This window comes from Schistocerca cancellata, chromosome 12 (genome assembly GCF_023864275.1).
Source record: "Schistocerca cancellata isolate TAMUIC-IGC-003103 chromosome 12, iqSchCanc2.1, whole genome shotgun sequence".
In the NCBI taxonomy this organism is placed as follows: Eukaryota; Metazoa; Arthropoda; class Insecta; order Orthoptera; family Acrididae; genus Schistocerca; species Schistocerca cancellata.
This window is the reverse complement of record NC_064637.1, coordinates 72,386,648-72,413,527: the sequence shown is the minus strand read 5'-3', so window position 1 is coordinate 72,413,527 and position 26,880 is coordinate 72,386,648. Positions and strand designations below refer to the sequence as shown.

The 26,880-nt window shown below is 44.5% G+C and overlaps 1 protein-coding gene across 1 annotated transcript in view; it reads right to left on the bottom strand.

Moving 5' to 3' along the window:
- LOC126109465 (probable cytochrome P450 304a1) overlaps nt 1-26,482 on the bottom strand; it is a 96,982-nt gene extending 70,500 nt beyond the window's left edge. The window contains exons 1-3 of the mRNA XM_049914493.1: nt 26,392-26,482; nt 12,631-12,879; nt 1,709-1,893 (exon numbers count right to left, since the gene is read on the bottom strand). Coding sequence (XP_049770450.1) covers nt 1,709-1,893; nt 12,631-12,879; nt 26,392-26,482 — 525 coding nt within the window. The remainder of the gene's footprint in view (nt 1-1,708; nt 1,894-12,630; nt 12,880-26,391) is intronic.
- Nucleotides 26,483-26,880: the final 398 nt, after the last annotated feature.

Sequence of the window (26,880 nt, the reverse complement as noted above, 5' to 3'; positions counted from 1 at the left end):
GATAGGTGAACCATTAGGAAAATACACTGAAGCGTCAAAGAAACTGGTATAGGCATGCGTATTCAAATAGAGAGACTTGTGAACAGGTAGAATACGGCGCTGCGGTCGGCAACGCCTATACGTATAAGACAAGTGTCTGGCGCAGTTGTTAGATCGGTTACGCTGTTACAATGGCAGGTTATCAAGATTTAAGTGAGTTTGGACGTGGCGTTATAGTCGGCGCACGAGCAATGGGACACAGCATCGCCGAGGTAGCGATGAAGTGGGAATTTTCCCGTTCGACCATTTCGTGAGTGTACCGTGAATATAAGGAATCAGGTAAAACATCAAATCTCCGACATCGCTGCGGCCGGGAAAACAATTCTGCAAGAACGGGACCAATGACGACTGAAGGGAATCGTTCAGAACGACAGAAGTGCAACCCTTCTGCAAATCACTGCAGATTTCAGTGTTGGGCGATCAAGAAGTGTCAAGGTGCACACCATTCAATGAAACATCATCGATATGGGCTTTCGAAGCCGAAGGCCCACTCGTTTACCCTTGATAACTGCACGACACGAAGCTTTACGCCTCGCCTGGGCAAGTTAACACCGACTTTGGACTATCCATGGCTGGAAACATGTTGCCTGGTCGCACGAGTCTCGTTTCAAATTGTATCGAGCAGACAGACGTATATTGGTACGGAGACAGTCTCATGAATCCATGAGTTCTGCATGTCACCAGGGGACTGTTCAAGTTGGTGGAGACACTGTAATGGTGTGGGCATGTGCAGTTGGAGTGATATGGGACCCCTGGTACGTCTAGATACGACTCTGACAGGTGACACGTACGTAAGTATCCTCTCTGATCACCTGCATCCATTCATGTCCATTGTGCATTCCGACGGACTTGGGCAATTCCGACAGGACCATGCGAAACCCCACCCGTCTAGAATCGCTAGCGAACACTCTTCTGAGTTTAAACACTCTCGCTGGGCACCAAACTACCCAGACATGAACATATCTGGATGCTTGCTTCGTGCTGTCCAGAAGGGATCTCTACCCCCTCGTAGTCTAACGGGTTTACGGACAGCCCTGCAGGATTCCTGGTGTCAGTTCCCCCCAGCACTGCTTCAGACATTAGTCGAGTCCATACCACGTCGTGTTGCGGCACTTCTGCGTGCTTGCGGGGGCCCTACACGATATTAGGCAGGTTTACCAGTTTATTTGGCTCTTCAGTGTATTAGGCACACGAAAAGCTATGGACGGTTGGGAATTGTGTAGTAATGGTTGAACTAATCGAAACATGTAAGTCATATCAGAAGTAATGAGAAGAATAAGACTCGTTTTTTTTGGTCATTTATATCGATTGCAAGAGAGGATATTAACCAAAAAGACCTCCAAATATTTGTAGGATGAGAAGTCAACAAGAAGTTGGACTCATGAACTAAAAACCTGAGTTAGAAAAAAATAATAATATGAAGAGACAACTGGCAGATAAGTGTTGAGAAGTGTTTAGGGAAAGAGTATTGAATATGGAAGTATTCCAGGGTAGAAGAGTGAAACAAAGTGGTATGAAACGGTCAGAAAACAGTTTGAAGGTAGAATACTGGAAGAAAAGCTCAAGTAATAAGGAACTGAAATTGGCGTGTGGTTCTTAATTGGACCATACGAGAAGAAAAAGTAAATCGAGTGGGTTTGCGTGGTGGTGCAGTGCGGCGCACACTCGCCTGGTCGTGTCGGCGGCCCGCCATCAGGTCGAGCAGGTCGCTGACCTCCGCGGCCGTCTCCAGCTCCAGCGGCTGGAAGCGCCTGCCGAAGCCCAGGTCCCGCAGCTGGCTCAGCGAGAAGCGCCGGTGGCGCCGCCACGCGGGCTCGTTCGCCAACGACACGCCTGCACTCGCCAGATCAAACACTGATTTTACACAGAATTAAGGTCTCTGTAAACGATGAATTTGTTTGTCAAATTCGCTGTTTCCTATCCGTGGATTTGCCAAACAAGTGTGAGGAGGGACCAACCAAGTTTGTCAAATTTAATTTCACATTTGAAGCATCTGCCATGCTGTGCCTATCGTGTCATTACGTACACTGCTGGGCTAAATTGATATAGCTCAGTGGAACCTGGGCAACTAAACGGAAACAACTGCTACAGTTTAGAAAAGAAGATAACTGAAAGAAATATACGAGGGTGAGTCAAACGAAAACTTTAAATATTTTTAAAATATTATTTATTGTGCAGAAGTGGTACAAAGCTGTATCACTTTTCAACGTAATCTCCCCCACGCTCGATGCAAGTCCTCCAGCGCTTACAAATTACATATTCCTTTAGGAAAAAATTCTTATGGTAGTCCGTGCATCCACTCATGCACCGCGTGGCGTACCTCTTCATCAGACCGGAACTTCTTTCGTCCCATTGCGTTTTTGAGTGGTCCATACATATGGGGATCACTTGGGGCAAGGTCTGGTGGATGAGGAAGACACTCAAAATGCAGGTCTGTGATTGTTGCAACTGTTGTACGGGCAGTGTGGGGCCCTGCATTGTCATGTTTCAAAAGGACACCTGCTGACAGCGATCCACGTCGCTTTGATTTGATTGCAGGCTGCAGATGATTGTTTAGGAGAGCAGTGTATGATTCACTGGTGACAATGGTCCCTCTAAGCATGTAATGCTCCAAAATGACGCCTTTGTCGTCCCAAAAGAGAGTCAGCATAACCTTCCCTGCTGATGATTCTGTTCGAAACTTCTTTGGTTTTGGTGAAGAGGAATTGCGCCATTCCTTACTCGCTCTCTTCGTTTCCGGTTGGTGGAAGTGAACTCAGGTTTCGTCCCCAGTAACGATTCTTGCAAGGAAGCCATCACCTTCCCGTTCAAAGCGCCGAAGAAGTCCTTCACAAGCATCAACACGTCGTTCTGTCAATTCAGGACTCAGCTGCCGTGGCATCCATCTTGCAGACACTTTGTGAAAATGGAGCGCATCATGCACAATGTGGTGTGCTGACCCATGACTAATCTGTAAACATGCTGCAATGTCGTTCAGTGTCGCTCGCCGGTTTTCCTTCACTATGGCTTCAACTGCTGCAGTGTTCTGTGGAGTCACAACTCGTTGTGCCTGACCTGGACGAGGAGCATCTTCCACTGAAGTCACACCATTTGCGAACTTCCTACTCCATTCGTAGACTTGCTGCTGTGACAAACATGCATTGCCGTACTGAACCTTCTTTCGTCGATGAATTTCAATAGGTTTCACACCTTCACTACGCAAAAACCGAGAAACAGAACGCTGTTCTTCTTTGGCGTAAGTCGCAAGTGGGACGGCCATCTTTATACTGATACTGCGACGGTATGTGAGCATCTACACTACGCTGCCACATACAGGCCATTCTGCATGCTGTTTTTAGCACCCTTACCAACTTACAGGATAACAGCGCGAAATTTCGATTTCTTATTACAAATGTAAGGTTTTCATTTTACCGACCCTCGTACAATGAGACGAACAGAAATGACACTTTCATTCAAAAACAATAAATACACTGAAGTCACTGCGGTTTCTGATAGTCCACTGTAGGACAGGACATGGTTCTTAATAGAGTGTCTGATCACAGTAGATGGCACTGCATGATCTGTAACGTGTTCCCGTGCTGACCACAAGGTTGGTAAGAAGTTCTTGTGGTGGGGCGTTCCATTGCTGCAACAACGAGGTTCACAACTGCTGGATGGTCTTTGGGGCATGTGGACGTGCTGTAGTAAGTCTCCCCAACGCGTCCCACACGCGCATGATGGGGTTCAAGTCAGGGGAACGGGTAGGCCAGTCCATTCGTCGAATATCTTCTCGTGCCAAGAACTACTCCATCAACGCTTTTTGAAGCGGTTGTACCCTGTCATTCACAAAAGTGAAGCCAGGGCCGAATGCACCTCTGAGAAGGTGCCCATGGAGAAGGAGTACAGTGTCACAACAACACTGACTAATGACTCCACCGTGTTCAAAGATTTAGAGGTCACCTTCCTACGCCATAACACCTGGTCCACCAAAAACCGTGCCTGCCGTTGTGGCTGGGCGGTTCTAGGCGCTTCAGTCAAGAACCGCGCTACCGCTACGGTCGCAGGTTCGAATCCTGCCTCGGGCATGGATGTGTGTGATGTCCTTAGGTTAGTTAGGTTTAAGTATTTCTAAGTTCTAGGGGACTCATGACCTCATTAGTTAAGTCCCACAGTGCTCAGAGCCATCTGAACCGTTTGAACCAAAAACCTTGTTCAACAGTGCTGGACGTTCCCACACATGGTGAGAGGTGGGGATACGTAACACACATGGGGACATGATTGAATATGATCATTTTGCTGGAATGGTGTTACGACATGGGGAAGCATAATGTTGCATGGCCGTACTGACCCCCAGATCTTTGAAAACATTACACACAGCAGTCAACGGTATTGTGAAACTGAACTCCTTCTCATGTGGGACTCTTCAGACGTGCATTCAGCCCTGACTTCACTTCACTGACACTCGAACGGTATTGACGGCATCGAACAGAGGACGTTCGCCAAATGCACTGGCCCGCGCGTTCCCCCAACTTAAATCCCATCCAGCGCGTGTGGGAATCATTAGGGAGACGTATTACTGAACGCCTACGTACACCAACGACCATCCAGTATCTACGATAATGATGTTGGCTGAAGCACTGAATTAAAATTTGTACCAGCGCCGAGATTCGAACCCGTTCTCCTGCTTACTAAGCAGATGCGCAAGCCATTACAGGCAGGATTAATCCCATTTCGCTCATTGTTAAGGTTCTATTCCAATGTTGGAGAACCATGACAGTATAGATGAGAGTTTAGAAGAGGAATAGCAAAGGGCTGCCGGCCGCTGTGGCCGAGCTGTTCTAGGCCCTTCAGTCTGGAACCGCGCGGTTGCTACGGTCGCAGGTTCGAATTCTGCCTCAGGCATGAATGTGTGTGATGTCCTTAGGTTAGTTAGATTTAAGTAGTTCTAAGTTCTAGGGGACTGATGACCTCAGATGTTTAGTCCCATACTGCTCAGAGCCATTTGAAGCAATGGGCTGAGGCGTGAGTTGGAATTTGTACCAGGTTGAGACTTTAAGGCAGTCCGTGCAGCTGTAGTAACATCACTGTCAGTGTGGCGTACTGGCTAGTGCATCTGCCCAGTACGCAAGCGAGCTGGGTTCGATTCCCGGCACTGGTACAAATTTCAATTCGTTGTTTCCCCATGGATCATTATCGTAGGTAAAGGTGACACTCAGCATGTTGCGGGAACATCAACTGTTTATGACCATCTACTAGTTGCCAACTGTGCTGGTGGAGTAATGGAATGTCCTTCCTCCACAACTCCTTTCCAACCTTGTGACCAGAATGGGAGCACGTTATGGAGCATGCAATGACATCCGTGGTAGCCACACACCCTATTAAGAACCATGTCTCACCTTTTGTGATGTCCACATGGGACAATCATGAATCGCAGCTGCTTTAGTGTGGTTATTGTCTTTGGATAAGAGGATCACTTCTGTTCGTTACTGTGCGTATTTTTTTCAGTTACCGGCTGTAGTATACTGCAGCAATTCTTTATACTTAGTTCTTCAAGTTTTCTTTAGCTATGTTACTTAGCGGTGACGCCATAATGCGGTAGCTACTTTCGTCCTTGAGTTTTGCAAACCAGTGTGTGTTGACACTAGTGGGAATTGCAACCAATCCTGACAGAGCCTTTCTTGCTTTGACTTGAGTGCTGCGTATACAGAAGAAAGAAAAAAAGAAAGAACGAGAGAGAGAGAGAGAGAGAGAGAGAGAGAGAGAGAGAGAGAGAGAGAGAGAGAGAGAGAAAGGGAGAGAGACAAAGAGAGCTATGGCTGGTATAGGGAATTGTTGAAAATGAGAAAGAAATATGTCTGTACAAATATAATGAAAGTTCAACAAGATACCACAACATGGAAACATGTACATCACCCACGGAAGAACCTAATCAGTTTGATTTTTTTCTATTTTATTGTGCTCCCGCTAGCATATTGTTTGTAGATTGCTCGTTTTTCTTCTTAACATCTCCCTGCGTAATATATGACTGGGAAAGACATAACGCTTGTACCATTTTGGTAACTGCTTGTGCCTTTTTGTTTTTTTTCCACGTACTCTCTTTAGCGTAGTTACCACAACTGTGGAAACTCACGATACTGGTTGAAAAACTCTTTCTCACGAAATAAGAACGGGGAAAAATGAACAAAACAATGTCCGACACCTTGTGATGCTGGCCACCAATGAGAATTTGTCTCAAACGCGTCAGACACTACCTATGTTTGCCAAACACGTCGAACAAAGTTGCACACAGACAAATAATTCGAGAAACTGTTTGGTCGTTTACAGAAATCTTAGGTGTATTATGTGAGGGAAGCATACTGACAGGCTTTGTAGAACATTTAGAAAATTGTATATACGGTGGTTTTAAAAGGATTTTACAACCTTGATAATTCATTCAACCTCATTCAACCGACTTACAGACCAAGTCTTGGCGCAGTTTTGTAGGAAAAAAGGTCAGCTTTTGAGTCACATAGTATGCTAGTAGGAATCACACCACCGCAAGCCCTAGTGGTCCCGTACGTGCTTGCTGAATGTTTTGGTTTCAACAATCATTGTGCGACTACTCTGCAACGTACGAGGGTACACGATAAAGAATGATCATATGTTTTTCACAACAGACCGTTACTCAGCATGACAATTTTGACGGTCCTTCTCAAAATGGTCTCCTTTGTACGTGATGCAGTTGCCCCAGCATTTCTGCGGTCCGCAACGACATGCTGGAAACCACTTTTGAAAGATCCTCAGAATAGCCTCCGCGGCGTTCGCTATTGCTTCTCATAATCGAAAATGTCTCTCACGATACTGTTTTTTTCCGGTTAGGGAATGAAAAGAAGCCACACGGGGCTAAATCCGGTCTTTAGGGATGGCGATGGATGCACTTGACATTGATGTTCGCAAGATATTAACAACGTTTTCAGTATGTGGTCGTGCATTACAGTGATGCAACATCCAGCTTATTTCATGAATATGTGCTCTTTTGCCCCTGATACAGAGTTGCAAAGCTTTCAGGACGTGCGTTTAGTATTGCCCAGTTATTGATATTTGCGCAGGTGCAACATGCTAATAAACCACACAATGCATGCTAAAAAAATAAGGTGACCAAATCTTTCTCAGCAGGAGCAACCATTTTACTTTCTGGGTGACTGATGGTTAATGAGATTTCCCCACTGAGCTTTGCTGTTTTCTCTCAGGATCAAAATGATGTAGCCAAGTTTCATCAGCAGTGATTAGCTACGAAAGAATCTCCAGATTTTCTTCTAACATCAACTTCAACCGCATGCAGACGTGCGTGGGACTGTCTTTTTGTTCAGGAATCAATAGTGTATGGACGCACCGCGCACAAACATCTCTCACGTGTCAACTTCCTGTTATCAACTTGTGGGTAACACCCGACGAAGTTTCGAATATTTCGGAAAGCGTTCGTAAATTTATTCATCGATTCTCTCTCATAATGACAGTAGCGGTATTGTTTTCTTCCGTACAAACAGTAACCAGAGCGCTGGGTCCACCTTCCTTTGAAATTAATCGTCTCCCCTCTTAAAAGAAATGTAAACCATTTTCTAACTGTACTCTGGGGAAGAACAGACTCTCCATAGGTCTATTGTAAGACTGCTTACACCTCAGCTGAAGATTTTTTTTTAGACGAAAACAGAATTTCAAAGCCATCTATTGTTCATCGAGATTCACCTCCGTTATTGCGGTTGACGGCACTGAATTTGTCTCAGCTTGCCCGCCTTTCACAGGTGGCAACGAGGTTACCAACAGTGAAACAAGTACGTGTGTTTGTTACTCATTAAGCTAACAGAACATCTAGCGCGAGAAATTATGACCATAAAAATTAAGATAATTCGTTGTAGAATAGCCCTCGCAATTTTCGTTCATAGTACGGTAAAGATCTTATCAGCTTCTACATCTGCATCTACATCCATACACTGCAAAACCACTGTGAAGTGCATGCCAGAGGGTACGTCCCATTGTACCATTTGTTAGGGTTTCTTGCAGTTCGTAGCGCGGGGGAGAATGACTGTTTGGATGCCTCTGTACGTGCAGTAATTATTCTATTTAAGGATCTAGGGATATTCACAGTAGCTTCTCAGTATATATACTCTCTTATGAAATTTGTTATTAACAACCAAACCCAATTCAAAAGTAATAGCAGTGTGCATAACTACAATACTAGGAGAAAGGATGATCTTCACTATTCAAGATTAAATCTAACTTTGGCACAGAAAGGGGTGAATTATACTGGCACTAAAGTCTTTGGTCACTTACCAAATAGTATCAAAAGTCTGACAGATAACCAACAAGTATTTAAGAAGAAATTAAAAGAATTTCTGAATGACAACTCCTTCTACTCCATAGAGGAATTTTTAGATATAAATTAAAAAACAAAAAAATAATCAAAAAATAAAATAAAAATAAAAAAAACACAAAAAATGAAAAAGTTGTTATATTAACTTAAGTATGTTGTTAAATTAATTTAATTATGTCATGTATTGGAAAATTTGACACGTTCCACATCATTACGAAATATCGTATTCATGATACATGGAACTTGTATTAATCTAATCTAATCTAATCTAACCTCATCCTCACGATCCCTGTGTCAGCTATACATAGGGGGTTGCAGTCTATTCCTAATCATTTAAAGCCAGTTATTGGAACTTTATTAGTATACTTTCTCTTCAAGAGTCTCCAGTTTAGTGTCTTCAGCGTCACTGTAACTCTCTCTCTCATGTGTCAAACAACCTGTAATCATTTGCTCTGCCCTTTTCCGCATACGTTCAATACCCTCTCTTAGTCCTACTTGGTACGTGTGCCGCATACTACAGCAACATTCTCGAGTGGGTCACATGAACAATTTGTAAGCAGTCTCCTTTGTTTACTGATTGCACTTGCCAGTATCCTGTTAATAAATCCAAGTCTACTACCTGGTTTACCTACAGCTGAGCCTATGTGATCATTCCATTTCATATGCTTACAAAGTGCTACGCTCAGGTATTTATATGAGTGGATCGATGCCAACTGTGACTCACTGATATTATAGGATACAACTTTTACTTTTTTTTGAAGTGCAGAATTTAATGTTTCTGAACATTTAAAGCAAGTTGCTACTCTCTGTACCACTGTGAAATCTGATCAAGATCTGACTGAATTTTTATGCAGTTTCTTTCAGACTATACTTCATCATGGATAATGCATCATCTGCAAAAAGCTTAAGGTTACTATTAATATTGTCCGAAACGTCATAAACATAAAATATGAGCAGCAAGGATCCGAACACACTTTTTGGGGCACACCAGAAGTTACTTCTACATCTGACAATGACTCTCCATCCAAGATAACATGCTGTGCCATCCACGCCAAAAAGTCCTCAATCCAGTGACAAATTTCGTTTGATACCCCATATGGCCATACTTTTCAGAATAAGCATAGGTGTGGTACTGAGTCAAATGCTTTTTGGAATACAATAAATATTGATACCTGACTGGTTTGATTCAGTGAGTCATGTGAGAAAGTGTGAGTTGGGCTCCACATGATTAATGTTTTCGGAATCCTTGCTGATTGGCAAGAAGGTCATTCTCTTCAGGATACCTAATTAAGTCTGAGCTCAGAATACGTTTTAAGATTCTACGACAAATCCATGTCAAAGACATTGGACGATAGTTTTAGGGATCACTTCTACTGCCCTTCTTGCAAACAGGTGTGACCTGTGCATTCTTCCTACTACTGGGCACAGATTTTTGTCCAAGTGATCTATAGTAGATGATCGAAGAGAGCAAACTCAGCCGCAAATTAAGTATACAATCTGATAAGCGTTAAATCGCGCCCTGGAGCTTTGTTCAGTTTTAACGATTTCGGCTGACACTGATACTGACTTCACTCACCTTTCCAGTGGTATGAGGATTAAATTGCAGCAGCACTCCTGGGAACATTTGATAACAGAGCTAAGCTTGTCAGCTTTTGCTTTGCTACCCTCAGTTTCAGTTTTTGTCTCATTCGCTCAATTTGGTACCACTTTACGTACGACCGGATTTTCTTAGGGTTTTGTGAAAAACCATTTGACAGTATTCTGTTACAGTAGTGTGACTGGCCAGCATTACTCCGATATGCTTCGCCAGCATGTCATACCCGCCCTACAAAAAAGAGACGCTTTGAACTTTTCCATGCAAGATGGGGCCCCACCGAACATCGCTCATGAAGTTCACCTGCTTCTCGGAAACACATTTGGAAACGATCGAATTATCACCCGATCGTTTCCAAATGCTTAGCCTACACGATCACCTGATCTCACTCCCTGTGATTTCTGGTTGTGGTCTACCTGAAGGACGGGGTTTACCAGGGGAACACTCACACATGTGCTGATCTGAAGCGCAGCATATCAACAGAGGTAACCAGCACGCCTACGCACTTGCTTCGTCCTGCTGTGCAGAATGCAGTCGTGCACCCCTTTTGTAGTAGTAATGGTAGTGGTATGACGTACCGTAGCAGCACATTAAAAGTGTGTCAACTGAATTGATTCTACATCATTTCTCGTCCCCATGGCCTTGACATTAGTGCTACCAAGTTTGCTACTCGTAGGGTAACTACACTACTGGTCATTAAAATTGCTACACCAAGAAGAAATGGAGATGATAAACGGGTATTCATTGGACAAATATATTATACTAGAAATGACATGTGATTACATTTTCACGCAATTTGGGTGCATAGATCCTGAGAAATAAGTACCCAGAACAACCACCTCTGGCCGTAATAACGCCCTTGATAGGCCTGGGCATTGAGTCAAACAGAGCTTGGATGGCGTGTACAGGTACAGCTGCCCATGCAGCTTCAACACGATACCAAGTTCTTCAAGAGTAGTGACTTTCATATTGTGACGAGCCAGTTGCTCGGCCACCATTGATCAGAAGTTTTCAATTGGTGAGAGATCTGGATAATTTGCTGGCCAGGGCAGCAGTCGAACACTTTCTGTATGCACAAAGGCCCGTACAGAACCTACAACATGCGGTCGTGCATTATCCTGCTGAAACGTAGGGTTTCGCAGGGATCGAATGAAGGGTAGAGCCACAGGTCGTAACACATCTAAAATGTAACGTCCACTGTTCAAAGTGCCGTCAATGCGAACAAGAGGTGACCGAGACGTGTAACCAATGGCACCCAATACCATGACGCCGGGTGATACGCCAGTATGGCGATGACGAATACACGCTTCCATTGTGCGTTGGCTGCGATGTCGTCAAACACGGATACAACCATCATGATGCTGCAAACAGAACCTGGATTCATCCGTAAAAATGACGTTTTGCCATTCGTGCACCCAGGCACGTCGTTGAGTACACCATCGCAGACGCTCCTGTCAAGGGTAACCCCAGCCACGGTCTCCGAGCTGATAGTCCATGCTGCTGCAAACGTCATCGAACTGTTCGTGCAAATGGTTGTTGTTTTGCGAACGTCCCCATCTGTTGACTCAGGGATGGAGACGTGGCTGCACGATCCCTTACAGCCATGCGGATAAGATGCCTGTCATCTCGACTGCTAGTGATACGAGGCAGTCGGGATGCAGCACGGCGTTCCGTATTACCCTCCTGAACCCACCGACTCCATATTGTGCTAAGAGTCATTGGATGTCGACCAACGCGAGCATCAATGTCGCGATACGGTAAACCGCAATCCCGATAGGCTACAATCCGACCTTTATCAAAGTCGGAAACGTGATGGTACGCATTTCTCCTCCTTACACGAGACATCACAAGAACGTTCCACCAGGCAACGCCGGTCAACTGCTGATTGTGTATGAGAAATCGGTTGGAAAATTTCCTCATGTCAGCACGTTGTAGGTGTCGCCACCGGCGCCAACCTTGTGTGAATGCTCTGAAAAGCTAATCATTTGCATATCACAGCATCTTCTTCCTGTCGGTTAAATTTCGCGTCTGTAGCAAGTCATCTTCGTGGTGTAGCATTTTTAATGGCCAGTAGTGTAGTTTCCGTGTTATGTGTAAACTAGTACTCCGTCTTCAGGCCACAAGTGGCCCATCGGGACCATCCGACCGCCATGTCATCCTCACTGAGGACGCGGATAGGAGGGGCGTGTAGTGAGCAGACCACTCTTCCGGTCCTTATGATGGTTTTCTGTGACGAGAGCCGCTACTATTCCGTCGAGCAGGTCCTGAATTGGCACCACGAGGCTGAGTGCACCCCGAAAAATGGAGACAGCCCATGGCGGCCATGATGGTCACCCATCCAAGTAGCGACCACACCCGACGGCACTTAACGTCGGTGATCTGACGGGAACCGGTGTATCCACTGCAGCAAGGCCGTTGCACAGCTTATATGTTAAATAGGGAAAGTTTAATTATAACCACCCCGTAGACAGTCGGTTTTGCCTCTGTTTCCGAGTCAAACACGAAAGGGTAGTAGCGGCACAGGGTACACTGCGCCTCGCACCGTACGGTGGGTTACCGAGTATGCATGTAGAGGCAGACATGTCGAATGTCGACTGAAGGAGAGGCTGGAGGAACCGGTGCTCTCCAGTCGTGTAAACATGTGTGGCATGTAATGAGCGGTGCTGACCGAGGTTCCTGCCGAAGGTGCGCGTATCGGAGAGTACGGTGGTCTGGCGGCCCTGGAACTCTGGCCTGGAGAGCAGCTGCCGAATGGAGGCCTCGTCTGTGACGTAGACGGCCGGCAGCGGCCCCAGGAAGAGGCCCAGCGTGGAGGTGCGGTAGTCGGCGCTCAGCCGGCGCAGCGCCGCGGGGATGCGGCGGCGGTCCCTCAGCACCAGCCACCAGTAGCTGCCCCACACCGGCAGCCGGCAAGGGCCTGGGGGCAGGGAAGGCTCGCGCCGTCACAGCGTTACGTCAAGGCCCGAGAGGCGAGGAAAGCGCTACGTGAAGTACAGACATGTTACCACGCCTAATACGTGTAAGAAACCCTCTGGCATTCATAACGACTTCCAGTCTTCTCGGTATGGATATACAGGTTGGTCCATTGATAGTGACCGGGCCAAATATCTCACGAAATAAGCGTCAAACGAGAAAACTACAAAGAACGAAACTCGTCTAGCTTGAAGGGGAAATTAATGTAGGTTAATTGTTACAAAGAAGAAAACAGCAACCAGCCACTGTTAACACTACTATTTATTTAGGTAAATAGCGCCGTTACCGGTTTCGAACTGGCAAGTTCATTATCAGACGGCTGTTCGCATGATTTTCAAAATACACTTTACATTATTGTCCGTTTCCGATTTTTATTATTCCACTGTGGCGAAGTATTTTTAGAGTGTTGTTGCCGTCGAAAATTCCGCGCGATTTTGTTGTGAAGTTGCAGGATTGTATTTTTCGCATATTCCTAAATATATCCAGCACTTACGTAACTTGTATATCACCATATTCTGCAAAGCACCACCACACACACACACACACACACACACACACACACACACACACACACACACACACACACACCAAAAAGAATTTGCCACATGTGAAGTTATGACAGAGATTGCAGATTTACAAAATATGCGAAAAATACAATCCTGCAACCTCACAACAAAATCGCGCGGAATTTTCGACGGCAACAACACACCAAATAGCATTGAAGGGGGAAATCAGATGGCGCTTTGGTTGGCCCACTACATGGCGCTGCCGTAGGTCAAACGGATATAAACTGCGTTTTATAAATAGGAACCCCCATTTTTATTACATATTCGTGTAGTACATAAAGAAATATGAATGTTTTAATTGGACCACGTTTATCGCTTTGTGATAGATGGCGCTGTAATAGTCACAAACGTATAAGTACGTGGTGCCACGTAACATTACACCAGTGCGGACGGTATTTGCTTCGTGATACATTACCCGTGTTAAAATGCACCGTTTACCAATTGCGGAAAAGGTCGATATCGTGTCGATGTATGGCTATTGTGATCAAAATGCCCAAAGGGCGTGTGCTATGTATGCTGCTCTGTATCCTGGAAGACGTCATCCAAGTGTCCGGGCCGTTCGCCGGATAGTTACGTTATTTAAGGAAACAGGAAGTGTTCAGCCACGTGTGAAACGTCAGCCACGACCTGCAACAAATGATGATGCCCAAGTAGATGTTTTAGCTGCTGTCGCGGCTAATCCGCACAGCAGTAGCAGACAAATTGCGCGAGAATCGGGAATCTCAACAACGTCGGTGTTGAGAATGCTACATCAACATCGATTGCACCCGTACCATATTTCTATGCACCAGGAATTGCATGGCGACGACTTTGAACGTTGTGTACAGTTCCGCTACTGGGCACAAGAGAAATTACGGGACGATGACAGATTTTTTGCACGCATTCTATTTAGCGACGAAGCATCATTCACCAACAGCCAGGGACGGCCGGGATGGCCGAGCGGTTCTAGGCGCTACAGTCTGGAACCGCGCGACCGCTACGTTCGCAGGTTCGAAACCTGCCTCGAACGTGGATGTGTCTGATGTCCTTAGGTGCCGGTCGGAGTGGCCGAGCGGTTCTAGGCGCTACAGACTGGTACCGCGCGACCGCTACGGTCGCAGGTTCGAATCCTGCCTCGGACATGGATGTGCGTGATGTCCTTAGGTTAGTTAGGTTTAAGTAGTTCTAAGTTCTAGGGGACTGATGACCTTAGAAGTTAAGTCCCATAGTGCTCAGGGCCATTTTATTTCACCAACAGCGGTAATGTAAACCGACATAATATGCACTATTGGGCAACGGAAATCCACGATGGCTGCGACAAATGGAACATCAGCGACCTTGTCGGGTTAATGCATGGTGCGGCATTATAGGAGGAAGGATAATTGGCCCCCATTTTATCGATGGCAATCTAAATGGTGCAATGTATGCTGATTTCCTACGTAATCTACTACCGATGTTACTACAAGATGTTTCACGGTATGACAGAATGGCGATGTACTTCCAACATGATGCATGTCCGGCACATAGCTCGCGTGCGGTGAAGCGGTATTGAATAGCATATTTCATGACAGGTGGATTGGCCGTCGAAGCACCATACCGTGGCCCGCACGTTCCCCGGATCTGAAGTCCCCGGATTTCTGTCTGTGGGGAAAGTTGAAGGATATTTGCTATCATGATCCACCGACAACGCCTTACAACATGCGTCAGCGCATTGCCAATGCATGTGCGAACATTACGGAAGCCGAACTACTCGCTGTTGAGAGGAATGTCATTACACATATTGCCAAATGCATTGAGGTTGACGGACATAATTTTGAGCATACATTGCATGAAATGTGGTATTTACAGGTAATCACGCTGTAACAACATGTATTCTCAGAAATGATAAGTTCACAAAGGTACGTGTATTACATTGGAACAACCGAAATAAAATATACAAACGTACCTATGTTCTGTATTTTAATTTAAAAAACCTACCTGTTACCAACTGTTCGTCTAAAATTGTGAGCCATATGTTTGTGACTATTACAGCGACATCTATCACAAAGCCACAACAGTGGTCCAACTAAAACATTCATATTTCTTTACGTACTACACGGATATGTATTAAAAAATGGAGGTTCCTATTTTTTAAAAAAAGCAGTTGATATCCGTTTGACCTATGGCAGTTCCATCTAGCGGGCCAACCATAGCGACATCTAGTTTCCCCCTTCACGGTAGACGAGTTTCGTTCTTTGTAGATGCTTATTTCGTGAGATATTTGGCCCGGTCACTATCAATGGACCACCATGTATACAGCCCCTATATAGTTTTTGGATGGAATTCAAATGGCTCTGAGCACTATGGGACTCAACATCTGAGGTCATCAGTCCTGTAGAACTTAGAACTACTTAAACCTAACTACCTAAGAACATCACACACATCCATGCCCGAGGCAGAACCTGCGACCGTAGCAGGCACGCAGTTCCGGACTGAAATGCCTAGAACCGCAGGGCCACCGCGGCCGACATTTTTGGATGGAATCATACACCATTCTTCCTCCAAAATAGCTGCAGATTCAGGAAGCGATGATGGTGGTAGGTAGCTATCACGCACCCGTCTTTCTGTAGTAGATCGCAAACACTCGATAATGATGTGACCTGGTGTTCCTGGCGTCCAGGGAAGGTGTGACAGTTCACCCTCGTGGGGCCCTGTCGTCTTGGAACACAGCATCACCACTGGAAAGCAAGCACTGTACCACGGGATCGATCAGTCAAAATGGTCACGTAATCTATGACCGTAACGGGACCTTACGAAGTAACTGTGGGGCCCGTGGGATACCGCGATATGGCTGCCGAAATCACCACCGAACCCCCTAACATCTTTCCAACATGGAATATAAACTCGGCCAGAAGTTGGAAACAGTGTCAAACGACACTAGTCTGAACACATGACTTTCTTACACTGCCCCATAGGCCAGGTTTTATGGCTTCGACACCACGTTTTTTTTACCGTCGATCATTACCCTCACCGGTGACTCGTTTAGGAATTAAGACTCGCTTCCGGAGCTCCCTTCGTGTTGTCTCGCAGCTGACAGGGATTGCGAGTGCGACATTCAGTTCTGGAGTGACTTTTGCAGCTGTCGTCCTCTTATTTTTCGTCACAATCCCCTTCACTGATCTTCCGAGACGATCATTCAACACACACCTTTGACCGCGTCATGACTTAGCGGATGATGTTTCTCCCCCTTTACCTGTATGTGTTACAAATCTTCGATATGATGCCTTTCGAAACACCGAACGCTTCGGCTACCATGATGGCGGTAACGCCCACCATCCAAGCACCAACAATTTGCTCACGTTAGAATTCTTTTAACCCCAACATTAATGAACTCAACGTTACACACAACACAGTCCTGATCACGACTGATAAATTGAGGACAACTCACACGTGCCTTTAGTGGCCAAATACACTACTGGCCATTAAAACTGCTACACCACGAAGAAGACGTGCTACAGACGCGAAATTTAACCGACAGGAAGAAGATGCTGTGATATGCAAATGATTAGCTTTTCAGAGCATTCACACAAGGTTGGCGCCGGTGGCGACACCTATAACGTGCTGACATGAAGAAAGTTGACCGGCGTTGCCTGGTGAAACGTTGTTGTGATGCCTCGTGTAAGGAGGAGAAATACGTACCATCACGTTTACGACTTTGATAAAGGTCGGAGTGTAGCGTATTGCGATTGCGGCTTATCGTATCGCGACATTGCTGCTCGCGTTGGACGAGATCCAATGACTGTTAGCAGAATATGGAATCGTTGGGTTCAGGAGGGTAATATGGAACGCCGTGCTTGATCCCAACGGCCACGTATCACTAGCAGTCGAGATGACATGCATCTTATCCGCATGGCTGTAACGGATCGTGCAGCCACGTCTCGATCTCTGACTCAACAGATGGGGACGTTGGCAAGACAACAACCCTCTGCACCAACAGTTCGACGGCGTTTGCAGCAGCATGGACTATCAGCTCGGAGACCGTGGCTGCGGTTACCCTTGACGCTGCATGACAGACAGGAGCGCCTGCGATGGTGTACTCGACGACGAACCTGGGTGCACGAATGGCAAAACGTCATTTTTTTGGATGAATCCAGGTTCTGTTTACAGCATCGTGATGGTCGCATCCATGTTTGGCGACATCGCGGTGAACGCACATTGGAAGCGTGTATTCGTCATCGCCATACTGGCGTATCACCCGGCGTGATGGTATGGGGTGCCATAGGTTCCACGTCTCGGTCACCTCTTGTTCGCATTGACGGCACTATGAACAGTGGACGTTACATTTCAGATGTGTTCGACCCGTGGCTCTACCCTACATTCGATCCCTGCGAAACCCTACATTTCAGCAGGATAATGCATGACCGCATATTGCAGGTCCTGTACGGGCCTTTCTGGATACAGTAAATGTTCGACTGCTGCCCTGGCCAGCACATTCTCCAGATCTCTCACCAATTGAAAACGTCTTTTCAACGGTGGCCGAGCAACTGGCTCGTCACAATACGCCAGTCACAACTCTTGTTGAACTGTGGTATCGTGTTGAAGCTGCATGGGCAGCTGTACCTGTACACGCCATCCAAACTCTGTTTGACTCAATGCCCAGGCGTATCAAGGGCGTTATTACGGCCAGAGGTGGTTGTTCTGGGTACTGATTTCTCAGGATCTATGTACCGAATTTGCGTGAAAATGTAATCACATGTCAGTTCTAGAATAACATATTTGTCCAATGAATACCCGTTCATCATCTGCAGTTCATCTTGGTGTAGCAATTTTAATGGCCAGTAGTGTACATCAGTGCAACCAGCTGGCTTGGCCACCGTCTGCATTTACTCGTAGCGGGTGGTTATAACTGAAATGCAAATACTCACAGAGGTCTGCTGTTGGCTGTAATTATCGTATGGCAGCACAACTTGGTTGGTAGGGAAAAAAATCGTTTCAGTTTCAGCCACAAGGTGCAAATCTGGCGCTGTACATCATCTAATCAACGATTCCTGTGCTTATGTTAAACAAATTGTGTAAGCGACTGTTAATAATAAAATCGTCGTTTTGACTTTTTCACTTTATTGACCTCTTCTGCCGATGTCCCGTTGCTAGTACATTACGTATGGAAACATTTATATTAGTCTTTCTTGCATTCACAGCGCCAGATATGCACCTGCTGGCCAAAAGTGGAAGTAATTTTTTTTCATCGTAAATCGATTCCGCGTTAACGCATTAGGACATCCTTCCAGTTTCGCAGCCATACGACAATTACAGCCCTCTCTAGATCTCCGCGACTAGCTGAACTTTAAATAAACAACCCCCCCCCCCCCCCCCCACTGTGTTCAAGCACGCATTTCTCCTGGTGTTTGTCACTCCCGTAACTAGCTCCGTTCAGATGTTACACTTCCAAATGGTACAGCAACCAGAAGCACAATATATGTCACATAATGTCATGATTTATTAGAAAGATGCACCAGAATTGATGCTTATAATAACTAATCTTCATTCCTGACAGACTGTTTCGGCATTTATCGCGATTGTCAAGTACCTGCGAACATAGTTTCGAACAGGCCGTGTAATGATGTGAATGTCATTTATATTAAAGTAATAATTTTTACATTGGCCAATCAGGAAGGAATTTTAACGTCATATATAAAGAAGAGATTTCATTTGAAAAATCAAAATCACACTGCTAATACAATAAAAAAAGAGAAAACTCCACATCTTGTACAGAATACCAAAAGGTCTTGAAGTTAACATTCTTGAAGAATTAAAAATCTATGCACACACAAGACAATAGTCACAAGAAATATTACATCTACATCTACGTGATTACTCTGCTATTCACAGTAAAGTGCCTGGCAGAAGGTTAAATGAATTTTCAAGCTGTCTCTCTACCGTTCCACTCTCGAACGGCGGGGAAAAAACGAGTGGTTAAATTTTTCTGTGTGAGCCCTGATTTCTCTTATTTTATCGCGATGATCATTTCTCACTACGTAGGTGGGTGCCAACAGAACGTTTTCGCAATCGGATGAGAAAACTGGTGATTGAAATTTCATGAGAAGATCCCATCACAACGAAAAACGCCTTTGTTTTTATGGTTGCCACTCCAATTGACATATCATGCCTGTGGCACTATCTCCCCTATTTCGTGATAATACAAAACGAGCTGCCCTTCTTTGTACTTTTTCGATGTCATCCGTCACTCCCACATGATACGGATCCCACACCACACAACAATACTCCAGAATAGGGTGGACAGGCGTGGTGTAAGCAGTGTCTTTAGTAGACCTGTTCCATCTTTTAAGTCTTCTGCCAATGATTCGCAGTCTTTGGTTGGCTCTACCCACAACATTATATATGTGGTCGTTCCAATTCAGGTTATTTGTAATTGTAATCCCTAAGTATTTAGCGGATTTCTTTTTGTGCTTATTTAATAACTTCACACTTTTCTTTATTCAGGGTCAATTGCCACTATTCGCGCCATACAGCTATCTTATCTAAATAATATAGCAATTCGTTTCGGTCATCTGATGACTTTACAAGATGGTAAACGACAGCATTATCTACAAACAGGTTGTCTCCTGTGACGTTAATATAAATGAGGAACAATAGGCCTATATCTCTTCCTTGGGGAACGACGTATATTTCTTCTATTTTGCTCGATGTATTTCCGTCTATTACTACGAACTGTGACCTTTCTGACAGGAAATCACGAATCCAGTCACACAATTGAGGCGACATTCCATAGGCACGCAGTTTGATTACAAGACGCTTGTGAGGAATGGTGTCGAAAGCCTTTTGGAAATCTAAAAATTTGGAATCAATATGGCATCCCCTGACGATAGCATTCATTACTTCATGAGTATAAAAAGCTAACTGTGTTTCACAAGAACGATATTTTCTGAATCTGTGCTGACTATGTGTCAATAAACCATCTTCTTTGAGGTGACTCATAATGTTGGAACACAGTATATGTTTCAAAACCCTACTGTAAATCGACGCTAGTGATATGGGTCTGTAATTCAGCGGATTACTCCTACTTCCTTTTTTGGGTATTGGTGTGACTTGAGCAACTATCCACTCTTTAGGGACGAATCTTTCTGTGAGCGAGTGGTTGTATATACGAGGTACATTCACGTTCTAAGGCCTCCGATTTTTTTTCTCCGGACTGGAAAGAGATAGAAATATGCGTATTGTTTTAAAATGAGGCAGCACCGTACGGCAGATGGAATTTTACCGCCAGCGGCGAGAATGAGAACTGTTTTAAAAACTTAAAATGGCGACGTTTTCCTTACTTGAACAGCGTGCAATCATTCGTTTTCTGAATTTGCGTGGTGTGAAACCAATTGAAATTCATCGACAGTTGAAGGAGACATGTGGTGATGGAGTTATGGATTCGTGACATACCAAGTGCATTCGTGGGTGCGACAGTTTAATGAAGGCAGAACATCGTGTGACAACAAACCGAAACAACCTTGGACTCGCACAAGCCGGTCTGACGACATGATCGAGAAAGTGGAGAGAATTGTTTTGGGGGATAGCCGAATGACTGTTGAACAGATCGCCTCCAGAGTTGGCATTTCTGTGGGTTCTGTGCACGCAGTCCTGCATGACGACCTGAAAATGCGAAAAGTGTCATCCAGGTGGGTGCCACGAATGCTGACGGACGACCACGTGGCTGCCCGTGTGGCATGTTGCCAAGCAATGTTGACGCGCAACGACAGCATGAATGGGACTTTCTTTTCGTCGGTTGTGACAATGGATGAGACGTGGATGCCATTTTTCAATCCAGAAAGAAAGCGCTAGTCAGCTCAATGGAAGCACACAGATTCACCGCCACCAAAAAAATTTCGGGTAACCGCCAGTGCTGAAAAAATGATGGTGTCCACGTTCTGGGACAGCGAGGGCGTAATCCTTACCCATTGCGTTCCAAAGGGCACTACGGTAACAGGTGCATCCTACGAAAATGTTTTGAAGAACAAATTCCTTCCTGAACTGCAACAAAAACGTCCGGGAAGGGCTGCGCGTGTGCTGTTTCACCGAGACAATGCACCCGCACATCGAGCTAACGTTACGCAACAGTTTCTTCGTGATAACAACTTTGAAGTGATTCCTCGTGCTCCAAACTCACCTGACCTGGCTCCTAGTGACTTTTGGCTTTTTCCAACAATGAAAGACACTCTCCGTGGCCGCACACTCATTGCCTCAGCGATTTTCCAGTGGTAAAAACAGACTCCTAAAGAAGCCTTCGCCACTGCCATGGAATCATGGCGTCAGCGTTGTGAAAAATGTGTACGTCTGCAGGGCGAATACGTCGAGAAGTAACGCCAGTTTCATCGATTTCGGGTGAGTAGTTAACTAGAAAAAAAATCGGAGGCCTTAGAACTTGAATGCACCTCGTAATTGCTAAATATGGAGCTATTGTATCAACATACTCTGAAAGGACCCAGACTGGCATACAATCTGGACCGAAGGCGTTGCCTTTATTAAGTGATTTAAGCTGCTTCGCTACACCGAGGATATCTATTTCTATGTTTCTGAGCTTGGAAGTTGTTATTGATTGGAATCCAGGAATATTTAATTCGTCTTCTTTGGTGAAGGAGTTTCGGAGAACCGTGTTTAATAACTCTGCTTCAGTGGCACTGTCATCAGTGACTTCACCATTGTTACCTTGCAGTGAAAGTATTGATTGCGTTTTGCCAGAGTATACAGATTTTAGACGGAAATAGTACTACAGATACTTTATTGACCTTTTAAAACACGACAAAGAATAAATCAGAAATAACATATGAAATAACATATGCAACAAACACAGATAATAGCGAGAAAATTTGGTTAATAAAATTATATCGTTGTTGATTTGCGTGGGCTAATCTTTGTAAATAGGTAACGTCGTTAGAGTAGAACTGTCAAAATACTGTCAAAACATGTTGTTGTTGTGGTCTTCAGTCCTGAGACTGGTTTGATGCAGCTCTCCATGCTACTCTATCCTGTGCAAGCTTCATCATCCGCCAGTACGTACTACAGCCTACATCCTTCTGAATCTGCTTAGTGTATTCATCTCGTGGTCTCCCTCTACAATTTTTACCCTCCACTCTGCCCTCCAATACTAAATTGGTGATCCCTTGATGCCTCAGAACATGTCCTACCAACCGATCCCTTCTTCTAGTCAAGTTTTGACACAAACTTCTCTTCTCGCCAATTCTATTCAGTACCTCCTCATTAGTTATGTGATCTATCCATCTAATCTTCAGCATTCTTCTGTAGCACCACATTTCGAAAGCTTCTATTCTCTTCCTGTCCAAACTATTTATCGTCCATGTTTCACTTCCATACATGGCTACACTCCATACAAATACTTACAGAAACGGCTTCCTGACACTTAAATCTATACTTGATGTTAACAAATTTCTTTTCTTCAGAACTTCCTTCCTTGCCATTGCCAGTCTAAACTGACTCATTATTTCTCTCTCTCTCTCTCTCTCTCTCTCTCTCTCTCTCTCTCTCTCTCTCTCTCTCTCTCTCACACACACACACACACACACACACACACACACACACATACATACATACATACACACACACACACACACACACACACACACACACATATATATATATATATATATATATCATTTACTATCGATTCTAATCACTGATTTATTAAACAGTTCACTACCGACGTCGTATTATTCTAGACGTGAGTACAATGTAGTCAATTCACTGAATATTGGTTCCGCCTTTTATGCGAAACAATGTTTTTTCTTGTTACCCAAATACACGTTTCGGCACCTCTGTGCCATCATCAGCGGGTTGTGTTTATTGAGAAATTGTAAAAGGAGATACATTTTAGGTTACAACCGATCTAACAAAATGAGGCCTAAAGACAAAAAAGTTGTCTTTGGGCCTCATTTTCTTAGACCAGTTAAAACTAAAACATGTTCACTTTTTACCGTTTGTCAATAAACAAATCCCCCTGACGATGGTACAGAGGTGCCGAAACATGTTTGGGTAACAAGAAAAAACACTGTTTTGCATAAAAGGCGGAACCTGTATCCAGTAATTCCGACTGGAAACACCGAACAATTACGAGCGCTGCAAATCCAACCGATGAATAGTCACTTTAATATAAATGGCATTCACATTTGTATACATTTTCACCAAAATTGTATTCGCAGGTACTTGACAATGACGATAAGAGTCGAAAGAGTCTGTCGTTAAGAAAGATTATTAAAGGCATCAGTTCTGGTGCGTCTTTCGGGTCAATTCTAATGTCAGATACCACCCGTCGGCTTTGACCACTGACGTAATGTGTGATATTATTTTGTTTGTGCCGCAGATTGCTGTCGATGAACGTTAAATGATTTCTCTGGATTTCCACGTTACGCACGTATATTAAAAATTCGATGTAGATTGTTTTGTTTTCATCTCGTAATTTGTTTTCGGCATCTTTTGTTAATGAAAGTAATCGTGATTTATAAGTAGTCGTGATTTATAAGGTCTTCATTTCTGACGCTGTTCGTTATGGATGAGTCAGTTGTTTTTACTGCGAAAATTCTGCTTCAGAAAATGAGTGATCGTAAATCGACTATAAAAGTTTTGCAGTCATTGGGCGTCACTGCTAAATTTTGCAAATGCAGTGTCTGTGGAAATTATGTTGTTTTGACGAAGGTTGCATCATCACGAACTTCCGACGAATTCATGTGGAAGTGCAGAAAAAATAACATTCGGAGATCCATACGCAGAGGGACGTGGTTCGATAGATCAAGGCTGAATTTAGAAGTAATTGTCATGCTAACCTACTATTTTTGCTACGAATATTCTTGCAAATCTGTCAGGCACGAATCAGGGGTTTCGTGTGGCACTGTAGTCGACTGGTTCTCGTTTTGTAGAGAAGTCTGGGGGGAATTTGTAAAGTATAGGGGGCCATTGGAGGGGGGGGGGGGAGGACAGGGGTTATAACTGAAGTGGATGAGTCACATTTTGGAAAGAGAAAGTACGAAAAGGGGCACGAGGTTGTTGGGCTTTGGGTTTTTGGAGTAGTAGTTTCTGGAGGAGATTGTGCTGATGTTGTATTTAGGGTTGTACCAAATCGGACAAAGGAAGTCTTCACATCTTTAATAGAAGGATATGTGGAAGAAGGTTCTGTATTCATGTCGCATGGGTTTGCTTCGTACAAGGGATTGGGTGAAAGGGGTTATCATCATTCGGTCGTGAATCACAATATTCAGTTTAAAGATTATAAGATGGGGGCGTGTACTAATACTATCGAGGGGTATTGGGGGGGGGGGGGAGGGGGGCTGTAAAATCTGTTGTCCAGCGGGGAAAGAGTATTCCTAAAGGTCATTGTTTATTTCTTGCAAAAAAAAAAAATGGTTCAAATGGCTCTGAGCACTATGGGACTCAACATCTTAGGTCGTAAGTCCCCTAGAACTTAGAACTACTTAAACCTAACTAACCTAAGGACATCACACACACCCATGCCCGAGGCAGGATTCGAACGTGCGACCGTAGCAGTCCCGCGGTTCCGGACTGCAGCGCCAGAACCGCTAGACCACCGCGGCCGGCTTATTTCTTGCACTTATGAAAGTAGTTAGCAAAATATACAAGCCTCGGTTTGTTAGTTAGGTGTTGGTGGGTCTGATACTTTTCTTCTTGTTTTACGTTGCGTTTTTTTATGTTACTGTATTGTGGCAGTCCTACTTTTTTTGTTTCTCTGGAGGGAGGTTTTTCCGTCGTTTTAATATTTTCTGGTTACAATGGTGGACCGAGGGGTATCGCTGTATCTTTGCCGGAGGGTTTATGTTATTGACTCGTGGTTTCATTTTATTTACTATTTTAAAATTTTGCGTCTGATTGAGGGCGGGTGGTAGGGAAAAACTGATTTGGGTGGTACCTCATTCGTGCCTGGCAGTTTGTGTTTCTTATTATTTTTTTCATTAGTTATTCTGGATTTTGCTTCTTTCGTTACAGTTTGACCTTCTAACATTATTATTTCTTGTTATGTCCTCATTTCGTTCTTGTCGGCCTCGATCTTTGACTCCATTGGAAGTTCGTATGCGGTAAGTTTCTTTTTATGTGGCCACTTTTATGTTTTCCTTTTCGATGTTTCTCTTGCACTTCTCTTATTTTTACTGTCACTCCTGGTGTATCGATTTTACTGAGTGTTATTTGGAGCTACTGTAGCTGGTGTGACTTTCGTGTTGTATAGTTACCGGTTTTGTCATTTTTGTGTTTTATTTTTTTACGTGTGTAGTAATGTGTGTAAAGATTTTCATTTTTTTTAAAGTGTAGTCATATTCTGTAGTTCACTAACAAGATCATTTTTTAAGCACGTTTCTGATATGGTATAAGATTTTTGCTTAACAAATAGTAATATTGGAATCGGTAACAAGAAATGACCTCCTACATAGGTTGCTTCTAGTTACCGGTTGCAACTATTCGACGGTTCATTATTTAGATCGTTTTTGCAGTACGTGTGAAAAATATAATATAACATATGCACTCGTAATTGCTTTCTTTTTATTTATTTCAGTCATCTTCAACACGTTTAGATGAAATTCGCGCGTAAATAACAGTCGCGTTATATGTATTATTTTATGGCACGCTACATTCGTTTGTTTAAGAGTATGATCCGTTCCATTCACAGATTGTCCATTGCAGCATCTTTGCCTTACGTGTTACGTCACTAGTCAAAGCCGACGGGTGGTATCGGACACTAGAATTTATCCCATCTTTCTAATAATTATTTTCGCAGTTGATATCTGGATCAGAATTGAATCTAGAGTAAATACCAGTAGCTGATTAACTCGCGAATCATTGACGTCCGCCATCGTTCTTTGAGCGTCTGATGGAAAGAGCAGCGATGTTACAAGTCCCACTTGACTCACCTGGCGGGAAGTTTTCAGGCCAGGCTAGGAGCTCCCTGCAGAGCAGAAACAGCAGCACGACCACCGCTGCCACCAGGAACAACGTCAGCATGGCTCCTGGCGCGGACCGAAACTGCGTCCGTACACACAGCTGTTTTCGGCTTTCCCCTTAGACGCAGCCGCTAATGACTGTTTAATGGGCGGGGAACGGCGCAAAACAGGTGCCGTGACAGCTCTTGAAGATAGTCCGTCATCCGGACTGGGTGCACCTCATATGCTAGAAACAGAACGTCCGCATCGTGAGGTGGTTTAAGGGAAGTCATAGGCTTACCTCGGCGAACTACAATGCTTCACAGTTGCTAAGGAACAGACACATTGTTGGACAGGAAACACAGCATGAAAACAGCATGAAACACAGCACATACGTTAAAAATATGGAGCGGTGTATTTATAGCGAGCCCGCATCTCGTGGTCGTGCGGTAGCGTTCTCGCTTACCACGCCCGGGTTCC